The 11285-nt window shown below is 46.8% G+C and overlaps 1 protein-coding gene across 1 annotated transcript in view; it reads left to right on the top strand.

The window, feature by feature from the left end:
- The first annotated feature begins 3478 nt into the window (after nucleotides 1-3478).
- The window catches only part of NCR2 (natural cytotoxicity triggering receptor 2), a 35502-nt gene continuing 27695 nt past the window's right edge, over nucleotides 3479-11285 (top strand). The window contains 2 exon segments of the mRNA XM_010863254.1: nucleotides 3479-3656; nucleotides 4680-5058. Coding sequence (XP_010861556.1) covers nucleotides 3479-3656; nucleotides 4680-5058 — 557 coding nt within the window.

The following is an 11285-nucleotide window of genomic DNA, read 5'->3' as shown; positions in this document are numbered from 1 at the left end:
AATCAGCACTCTCCGTTTCCCTTCACTTCAACAAAATTTTCTTCTCCATTTTCAGTCCAGTTCAGTTCAGTGACTCAGTCGTGTCCAACTCTTTGCAACCCCATGAACCTGCAGCATGCCAGACCTCCCTGTCCATCATCAACTCCCGGAGTCCACCCAAACTCATGTCCATTGAGTCGGTGATGCCATCCAACCATCTCATCCTCTGTCATCCCCTTCTCCTGCCCTCAATCTTTCCTAGCATCAGGATCTTTTCAAATGAGTCAGCTCTTTGCATCAGGTGGCCAAAGTATTGGAGTTTCAACTTTAGCATCAGTCCTTCCAATGAACACCCAGGACTGATCTCCTTTAGAGAGTTGGACTGATCCAACTGACTGGTTGGATCTCCTTGCCATCCAAGGGACTCTCAAGAGTCTTCTCCAACCCCACAGTTTAAAAGCATCAATTCTTTGGCACTCAGATTTCTTTATAGTCCAACTCTCACATCCATACATGACTACCAGAAAAACCATAGCCTTGACTAGACAGACCTTTGTTGGCAAAGCAATGTCTCTGCTTCTGAATATGCTATCTAGGTTGGTCATAACTTTCCTTCCAAGGAGTAAGTGTCTTTTTTTTTTTTATTTTATTTTTTAAGCGTCTTTTAATTTCATGGCTGCAATCACCATCTGCAGTGATTTTGGAGCCGTTTCCACTGTTTCCACTGTTTCCCCATTTATTTGCCATGAAGTGACGGGACCAGATGCCATGATCTTTGTTTTCTGAATGTTGAGCTTTAAGCCAACTTTTTCACTCTCCTCTTTCACTTTCATCAAGAGGCTCTTTAGTTCTTCTTTGCTTTCTGCCGTAAGGGTGATGTCATCTGCATATCTGAGGTTATTGATATTTCTCCCAGCAATCTTGATTCCAGCTTGTGCTTCATCCAGCCCAGCATTTCTCATGATGTACTCTGCATATAAGTTAAATAAGCAGGGTGACAATATACAGCCTTGACGTACTCCTTTTCCTATTTGGAACCAGTCTGTTGTTCCATGTCCAGTTCTAACTGTTGCTTCCTGACCTGCATACAGGTTTCTCATGAGGCAGGTCAGGTGGTCTGGTATTCCCATCTCTTTCAGAATTTCCCACAGTTTATTGTGATCCACACAGTCAAAGGCTTTGGCATAGTCAATAAAGCAGAAATAGATGTTTTTCTGGAACGCTCTTACTTTTCCGATGATCCAGCATATGTTGGCAATTTGATCTCTGGTTCCTCTGCCTTTTCTAAAACCAGCTTAAGAAAGTTCTTTTCTTATTCTTCTGTCCTTCGGGAAAAACACCAAGTTGTTTCCCTCTTCCTGATGGCTTTGTAAATCACCTATTTTTTTGGCATGTGCACACTGCTTCGTTTGTTTGTGGCTGTGCTGAGCCTTTGTTGCTCCAGCGGGCTTTCTCTAGTTGTGGAGCGCGGGGCTGCTCTCTCGGGGTGGTGCACCAGCTTCTCACTGCAGCGGCTTCTGCTGGGAGCTCGGGCTCTAGAATTGAGAGCTGCAGTAGCTGCAGCACCTGGGCTCAGTAGACTGGCCCACGGACTTGAGTGGGAATCTTCCCAGACCGGGGGTTGAGACTGTGCCCCCTGCCTTGGCAGTGGATTCTTGACCATCTAAGCCGCCAGGGAAGCCCTGTAAATCAGCATTTTAAAATCAAATTCCTTTTTCTCTCTACATTCTGGAAGATAGTTATTATCCCATTTCAATAATGACTTACCACAGCAGCAACTAGGATTCAAGAGGATTAGAAGACAGGCATATACCCTTCCCCCACGCCAGATAGGAATGTTAGAAGATTCATTGGGGGAGGGGGGAATGACTTTTACTGAAAAGAAAACATGATCATAGTATGTTGTTTCCATGGCTAGGCTATAAAAAGTATTTACAGGATCAGAAAATGTAAAATCTGAATATCCATCTTTTATGGGCAGTTGTGATTGACTGTGGGTTTACAGGTAGAGGAAGTGGGATTGGGAGGGATAGTGATGCATTAAATGATTCAATTATCATCTTCATTAATAGATTAACAGATAATATGTAAAACTGGAAAATCAATAAATAACACTATAAACTTTACGTTTCTCTCTCTTCTATATTTTCTTTCCCCAGAATATAGAAGTAAACATCTGAATAAATAGATAAGAGATTTTAAGTGATTCCTTCAGGGGAATGGAAACTGAGGCTTAGAATGATGGAGAAGAGGAGTCTTTTTGGCTTTTTGAATCTTGTACAATTTTGTGTCTTTTTGAGATGTGAGCTGTGAAAGTCGCTCAGTCATGTTCAGCTCTTTGCGACCCCATGGACTATACAATCCATGGAATTCTCCAGGCCAGAATACTGGAGTGGGTAGCCGTTCCCTTCTCCAGGGGATCTTCTGACCTAGGAATCGAACCGGGGCCTCCTACATTGAACGCGGATTCTTTTACCAATTGAGCTATCAGGAAAGCCCTGTGTCTTTTTAAACAGCAATCATCACACATGTCAAGTTATTCAGAAAAAATTTCACAAACTGCTTCACTAAGTAGCTGCTTCTTTTGTTTTCCTTTTGCTGCCTCTGAACAAAACTGTTCACAACAGGTTTATTCACAGCAGCCAAATCTTAGAAACAACCCAAATGATGGAATGAATGAATGAATGATTTTCTCTGCCTTTTAATTCACTCCAGGAAGAGGCTATCAATTTTGTCCTCCCAACAATTCACCAGAATTCCCTTTGCCCTACACCTCTCTAGCACAGAAGGTGATTACCATTTATTTTCATCGTCTTTGAGTGGATGGACCAAGCGTGAGAGCATTCATTTCATGTTTCTTTATCAGCCGTTTTGAACACGTTCATACATGTGTTCATATTGTTTCTTCTTTATTCTTTAATGAATCACTTGTTCATATCCTAAGCCTTTTTAAAAATGGAAGTGTTTGATTCTTATTTACTTTTTTAAAAATTATTTATTTAAAAAAAGATGTTTATGTACAAAAGCTATTAACCCTTTATCTGGCATATAGGATGGGAATAACTTTCTTTCATTGCCATAGGCTTTTAAAATGCATGTGCTTTTTGGAAATATCAAATATTACATTTTTATATGGTATATAAAATACCATTTTTATGTGGTATGAAATAAGATATGTCCTTTAACTAGAAAAAGGGGAGTCAAAGCTGACTGCAGTGGGCAATGGGGACCAACCGGATCTGCTGGGTGATGGAGAAGGAGAGGGGGAGGGTTGGGAAGAGGGAGAGAGGGGGAGAGGGGCAGGGGAGGGCAGAATGCCTGTCAGTTGTGTTTGGTCCCACTGAGGTGAGCTGGGTGGGAGGGGGTGGCCTAGATGCTCAGGGAGAGTCCCACAGGTGGGAGACCCACACTTTGGAGACTTGGAATTGTATTGAGAGAAGGCAATCTGGGGGTCCTCAGCTCTGGGAGGGGAGAAGCATCCCCATAGCATTGCGCTCAGATGCTGAGAAGCCTCTTCCAGAGACACGGGAGTGCCGTTTCCTGTGAGGCCCCAGATCTCAGGCTCATAAAGGAGCAGGAGGAAGTGGGGGACCCCGGGTTCAGGGAGGAGTTCCCACAGGCCCCGCTGGGAGCCGCGGCAATACTCCTCTCCCCCAGTATTGGCACAGCCCTGAGAAGTGAGGAGTCGGGGCAGGCAGTGGGAGGGAATTCAGGAATGGGAAGTTCTGTTCCATGCCTTCCCCTCCATCAGACCTGCTTCCTGGCCCAGGTCCCTTTTCATTTCTTGAAATCTCTCCTTCCCACTGAAGTCTGTCATCCTCATCAGATTTACGGTCGTCCCAGATAAAATGTGGAGGCTTCTGAGCCATTTCCTGGGGCCTGGAGCTGGTGACTAACCTGGAGCCACTTCTTTAACCCAGGTTTTGTTCTTATACTCGTCTTCCTGGGAGAAGCACGGATATTTCACAACTCTCTGCCCCTGCACAGCCCACACCACCCAGAAGCCTAGGAAAGATGCCCTCAGCTCAGGCTTACTCAGATTGCATGGGTTTTTGCATCACAGGTTTATTTACATCATAGGTGAGAGAAGTGAATATTTGGGTCTTTTTAGTTCAGATTGTGAGGGAAATCTACATTTTCCACTTATACAGGTTATACAGGAGCTAGGAAGACACAGAAAGGAGACGCAATTTCAATTTTAAGAAAACAAGACAGTAAAAAGGGGACCTTAGGCTGCTGCTGCTGCTGCTAAGTCGCTTCAGTCGTGTCCGACTCTGTGCGACCTTACGGACTGCAGCCTACCAGGCTCCTCCGTCCATGGGATTTTCCAGGCAAGAGTACTGGAGTGGGGTGCCATTGCCTTAGGAGAAAGAGTTAAAAACACACCTGCGACTTAGTTTCCGAGGCCTTGTCACCAGAGTACCTATCTCTGGAATTCTCAAACTTGTCGGCACCTTAGAATCATCTGGAAGGTATGAGAAGATGCCAAGGCCCACGCCAGACACAGACCAATGAAAAGATCCCCCTGGGGTGGGACCAGGCATCAGTGTGTTTGAAGATCCCCTGGCGATCCCCGGATGCAGGTAAGCCTGGAAATCACTGGCCTAAAAAGTGAAGCAGTCGTCACTCTCCTCTTTCACACTGAGGAAACCAAGGCACGGGGAGTCTCGTGATTCTCTTAAGGTTCCCCCGTGAATTAGTGGCATCACGGGGGCCCACAGGACTCCAGGCTCAGAGCTCCTTCTGCCGGAGTCGCGCCGCGGCTAATCAGGGAGCGCAGCCACGCTGGTCCGCGGAGGAGCAGGGCAGGGCCGGGAGCCGGGAGCGTGCTCGGGTGATGGACGGGCTGCCCCGCCCCCTGCTGGCCAAAGTGCGCTATAGGCCCTCCAGGCTGCGCTTGTGTGTGAACCGCGCCGCAGCTCCCCTCCGATTCCTTCCAAGATCGCGTTCTGCCCACACTTACTCTCCGCAGCCCTCCGTCCTCCGGACTTGCGCTTTGCTGTTTGAAAAGGGGCCCTCCCTTCGCCGCCGACAGTGGAGTCACCGTTTCCCTTCACTGCCGTTTCTCCATGTCGTTGGGTGAGCATCTTCCGTGCAGAGCTGGGGGTCTCGGAGCCCCCATGGTGCAGTCTTTGCTGAGAATCTGGACCTTTGTGGAGAGCTCAGTGGGACCTCGGGGAACAGAACCTGCCGAGAGAGCGCTCACGCCCCAGGTCAGTCTCTGTCCCCAGTCCTGAGTCCCATCTCGTCTTCACAAGAGCTCTCCCAGGAGGAGCTGGGGGCAGATGGCTCTGGGAACTGTGCTCAGGCAATGGCATAGTCTGTGGCCCTGTTACAGAAAACAGCGCGGGATGGCCCCCATTACTCTGTTGACCTTCTAGGGGGTACCTGTCTTCTTCCCCACCCCTCAACCCCAAGATTCAGGACATGAGAAGTATCTGGGAGAAGCTGAGACCACAGTAGTCCCAGGAAGGGTGAGGAAAGGCAGCTCCATCTGCCTGCTCCTCCTCTCTGCGTGACTGCAGGAACAGAGGGGACTCAGTCTCCCTGTCTGTCAAATGGGAATATTACACCTTCTCTCCCATCAAGTCTATGAGGTCGACAGCTCTGGTTAGACTTCCAATGGCCTTCCCTGAGATTTTTTTTCTGAAGTCTTCCTGCCTAGGGCGCTCTGCTCTGGTCTCCTGCAGAAAAGTATGCTTAGGGCCAGATCTTCTGAACTTCTTTCCGAATACCTCCTACCACTCCCTCCAACCCCCAAACACACACACAGGATCAGATTGAATCAGGACTTTTTCCACTCCTCCACACTCCTTCTAAAGCTCAGCATGAATTTGGTGACCTCCAGAGAGCAAGCTGAGGAGGCCCAGCTGGAACTGCAGGTGGAAACCCCAAAGGAAGGGATTCCAGTGGAGTGACTCTGCCCATCAGCCAGGTGGAAGGAGTAAGATCTGGGCAGAGACAGCAAGGATTCCAGAAACTCTGAGGCAGGAAAAAGGGTTCTAGAAATTGAAAAAGATTTCCCTAAGGAAATCACATATTTGAAAGCCATTTATAATGTTGAGTTGCCTGTTGTATTAATTGCTCAGTCATGTCCGACTCTTTGCGACCCCATGGACTGTAGCCCACCAGGCTCCTCTGTCCCTGAAATTCTCCAGGCAAGAATACTGGAGTGTGTTGCCCTTCCCTTCTCCAGGGGATCTTCCTGACCCAGTGATCAAATCTGGGTCTCCTCATCGCAGGCAGATTCTTTACCATCTGAGCCACCAGAGAAGCCCTTATAATGTTGATGTTCAACACAGACTGGAACAGACCTGAAGTTCTAACACAGTTGACTCAAGTTACATATTTATCAAAGTTTTACAATATTCTACAATAGAGAAAAATACAAGTACTTGGAGGGGTTCTTCCTTATTTATAGAACTTTATTATTTGTGTTCCATCTTGACCATTGCAAGGGTTTAAAACTTATGTGGTAGGGCAGGGGGGAATTTCTCAGCAGCCCAGGGGTTAAGACTTGGCCTGTGTCACTTCTGTGGTCCAGGTTCAATCCTTAGCCTGGGAACTAAGATTCTGCGAGTCATGCGTGGGGCCAAAAATTAATTAATTAAACATTTGCATGGGGAACCTCAAGCAATCATTTAAGAACTGAACTTGCCTCTAACTTTGACTCCAACAAGCACATGAATTCCTTGTCTGTGAAATGACCAAGACAAGTCAGACACAGGCAGGATAAGGGATGGTCACTCTGGCATAACACCAGCCCAGGCTTCCACTGCTCTCTCTTCCCTCTTTCTCTCTCAGGCTGCCATCTGCAGAGAGCCCTGTCCCCTCTAGTCCCAGATCTCAGAGCTTGTGCCCACCCCTCATCTGGCCCCCGCTCTCACTTCCTTTCACTCAGGATGTCTGAACAAAACAGGACGCATCTGAAGAGTCTGGACAAGCCCAGGCTCAAGTCAGAGGCTCTCCAACATGCTTGGAAAGAGTCCCCGCGGCCTGGGGCAGGGCCTGCTAACGCTTCGGCTCCTCTGTGGGCATCCTTTCTGCAGATTTCTCTGCCTCTGCCAGGTAGAATCCAGCAGGCCACCGTAGTAGGGGAAGGATTTTCTTCTACCCTTCTAGGTTCTTTTTGGCTGGTCCAATAATTGAATTGACAGAAGCCGGATCAACAGGAGAAAATAAATTTAATTTCATACGTATGGGAACTCCAAAGATTCGAGACTCAAAGAAGTGACCAAAGTAGGCACCTTTTATACCTTTCAGACAAAAAACAATAACAACAACAACAATTACCTGTGAAGGTTTGACAGAACAAAGGGGTTTGGGCTTGGGATCACAAATCAAAGAAGAAGTAACAAAAGTTGTTTCCACAGCTTTCTCGGCCTTGAACTCCCTGTCTCCGGTGATAAGCATGCTTCCTACCCTCCTCGTGCATGGAGAATACCATCACATGGGATATTAATTTCCTGCTTTCAGGGGGACAAAGGTGGGTCAGAGTGTTCCCATGCCAGCTGTTTTCCAAGCAACTTTCATTCAAAATAACCAGTAAGCCAAAGTGGCATATTTGGGGGCAGCCAGTGCTAACCCCATCACCACTGACCACACCCTTCACCAGCCCTCCTGCCTGTCACCAAGAATTCCTGTCCCCGTGGCATTTCCTGGCCCCAAGGTCACCTGAAGCCGCTCTCCCCAGGCCATCTCCTGAGTACTGTGTTCTCTCTGGGTCTCCTGTGCTTTCATTCCATATATACCTTCCTCTCGACCTTCAGACGAGCCCCTCACCTCGGCAGGGTGTGCAGACCCAGGGCTGTCACCACCCGCCCCTCCTGCACTGGCCTTGGGAACACAGATGCTGGTTTCTCTGGATGCCCATTTTCCCCACCCCACCTCCTTGACCATTTAAAATATAGCACAATATAATATTTAAAATATTATCTTCATTACGCAGCAACACATGCAATTGTGTTCATAAAGATTCTTTCTTAAAAACAAGCACCACACTGGTTAACAGATGAAGTTCCCTTCTCCACTCCTTCCCCCAACACTAACCAGGCTCCTCCCCTCAATAGGTAGCCCTGTTGTTTGATGGATGTGTAGATTTTTAGGCAGTTCCTGGGTTTCAATAACTGTAGGCTTACGTGAGCAAACAAATGTACCGTCTGAGTTGATCCTTCTTTGCAGAGATGAGATTATACACTCCATGCCACTCTGCATGCATGCGTGCTCAGTCGCTTCAGCTGTGTCCAACTCTTTGTGACCCTATGGACTGTATGTAGCCCACCAGGCTCCTCTGTCCATGGGATTCTCCAGGCAAGAATACTGGAATGGGTTGTCGTACCCTCCTCCAGGAGATTTTACTGACCCGGGGATCCAACCAGCGTCTCCTGCATTGCAGGCAGATTCTTTACCACTGAGCCACCAGGGAAGCCCATGCCATTCTGCACTAACAATTACATCCAATATGAAGTCTGGACCCGAAGCTATGTTCACATCTAAGATGAGCCCCATTCTTTTTCTTTCCTTATTTTTTTTAAAAAAACTTTTTTATTTTGTATTGGGGTATAGCTGATTAACAAACAATGTTGTGATAGCTTCAGGTGAATAGCAAAGGGACTCAGCCACACATATACATGTATCCATTCTCCCCCAAACGCCACTCCCATCCAAGCTGCCACATAGCATTGAGCAGAGTTCCTTGTGCTATACAGTAGGTCCTTGTTGGTTATCCATTTTAAATATAGCAGTGGGTACATGTCCATCCCACACTCCCTAACTGTCCCTCCCCCCATCCTTTCCACTGGCAACCGTAAGGATGAGCCCCATTCTTTTTGAACTGCTCTGTGGTACCGAACAGAAGAGATGCGCCATTACCTTATTACTGCCCCACGGGGCTGCTGTGACTTTGTTAGATTAACACTTGTTAAGAGTGCTGGATAGGGTTCAACAAGAAGATGACAAGGGAAATACAAATAGTGAAGTTATCACTCAGGTGCCTCAAGAGGCCACGTGGGGAGGTCAAGGCAGAGCACAGAGTCAGGACCTGGGGCCCAAGCTTTTGTTAGGGCCCATGGATGGAGTGCTTTGGGGTACCTGGGCTGAGACCAAATTGGTCACTTCAAACCAAAATGAGCGGGGTTTTGGTGAAGGGAAGGCTCTGGGCCGCAGAGAAGGCTCTTGACCACAGGGCTACTGGAGAAGTCAATCAGGAACTTATTTTTGTGACTCCAAGGGCTGCTCTCAAGGAGGGGGTTAGTGTCAGTTTAAGACCCCGGCAAGCCTCCTGGCCAAACATGGATATCTAGGCATCAAGATCCCAGAAGAGCTTAGCTAAACCCTTGACAAGGGCTCACAATTACAAACAATGTGTGATTAACATTTTTGTCTTTCTGAGCACGCTCCTCTGTGTGTGTGTGTGTGTGTGTGTGTGTGTCTCAGAGCTGAGGACCTACAAGTAGAATTGACAAGTCAAAAAGTATACATGTTAAACTTCATAGATCCTCCCTATTCACCTTAAAAAATGCTGATCAACTTATATTCTGCCATGAACGCAGATAACACCTACTTCGCAAGACCCTCGCCAGCACTGATATGAAAATCTTTTTAACGATTTGTCAAATTAATAAATTAAAGTAATATTGCCATTTGCTTTATTTTGTCAATGCCTGACTAGTAAAAAGGTACGATGTCTGTGAGGATATTTATTCCAGTTATTTGAAGTTTCTCTTCTGTCCCATGAATTATTGCCATTAATTCTAAATTCAAACATTCTGTATGCTTGTGTTAAATCTTTACCTCTGTGTGTAGTAGGAAAGTATATATGGGATTAGTTTCTTTTACTTTAACCTGTGTATTCTATTGCTTTTGTTTCAAGTTAAGAATGTTGCCTACAGCCTGAAATATACAGGATAGCCATTCTCAAGGCTCCAACCTTTTTTTTTTAATTGAAGGATAATTGCTTTACAGAATTTTGTGGTTTTTTGTTATACATCACCAAGACTCAGCCATAGGCATACCCATGTCCCCTCCCTCCCAAACCTCCCTCCCCATCCCATCCTTCTCGATTGTCACAGAACAAGGCTCTGACCTTTAAAGGTGTAACACTTTCCCATTCATATAAACATTTGCAGAACAGAGAATAACATTTGTCTTATTGGAGATTTGCAGGAATATGGTGACCTGACCATGGGGACAGCTGCAAGAACAAAGGAGTCCAACACCTAAGAGTTCACAGTAACCAGCCACCCACCGCCTTTTTTAGTGTAAAAGAAGCTTGAATTCTGCTTGGGTAAGATGGTTCTATGGGCTTCCCAGATGCAGCTAATGGTAAAGAACCCACCTGTCAATGCAGAAGACCTAAGAAACATGGGTTGGATCCATGCATGAGGAAGGTCCCCTGAGGAGGGCATGGCATCCCACTCCAGTATTCTTGCCTGGAGAATCCCATTGACAGAGCAGCCTGGGGAGCTACAGTCCGTAGAGTCACAAAGAATCGGACAAAAACTAAAGCAGCTTAGCCTGCAAGCTGGTTCTCTAGGACATTAGTCTGCCATCTTCCCAGACTCCCAGCTTTCCAAATAAAATGATTATTTCTTACCCCAATACCTTTTCTGTGAGGCGAGCAGACTGAGCCTGGACTTGTTAACAATGCTCCAGATTTTCCTCAAGTGGAATGAAGGGTATATTCTCCCACTTGTATCTCAGGCTGTTGAGCTTTCTGCTCTGAACATTCTAATTTTGCTGATCTCAATTTTTAACCCTCAGAAATCGAATCTGTTGATGGTCAGTTTTCTTAATTTGGATTTACCTTCTTTTTCTATTTGTTTTCTGCCATTCTCAAAGATTGGGGGTGAGAAGAGAGAAACACCAGTGAGCCTAGTCCTTTCTTCCCCGCATGAGTGGATGCATGGGAAACACACACACCGCCTGTCTTTTTGAGACTGAGGCTTTCTCTGTGTTTGCAGAGGCTCATTTGGGCTGGAGGCGGCAGGCCTCGAGGAAGCTGGAATGAATTTCCTGTAGAATAGAAACCCTAACAGGTGCAAGCAATGTCAGGCTCTGCCCAGGAATGATTCACCATCTATTGAGCCCCTGGGGAGGTAGAGGCTGAGAGTAAAGGACCGGTAAGGGAGAGACACCTGGATAGGCTGTGAGGTAGAATGGCCTGAATTGGGTGGAGATACAGGAGGGAGGAGGAGGAGGGAGGAGGGAGCCAGTGCTGATGGAGGTGATGGTCTGGGTGGTTTCTGAACCCCAAAGCAGGAGGAGGAGCCCTGGAGGAGAAAGATTCTAGGGTTGGGGAGAAAGAG

Source organism: Bison bison, unplaced genomic scaffold, assembly GCF_000754665.1.
Source record: "Bison bison bison isolate TAMUID 2011002044 unplaced genomic scaffold, Bison_UMD1.0 scf7180017864487, whole genome shotgun sequence".
Classification (NCBI taxonomy): domain Eukaryota; kingdom Metazoa; phylum Chordata; class Mammalia; order Artiodactyla; family Bovidae; genus Bison; species Bison bison.
Note: the sequence above shows the minus strand (reverse complement) of the source record. Positions and strands in the feature narration are given on the sequence as shown.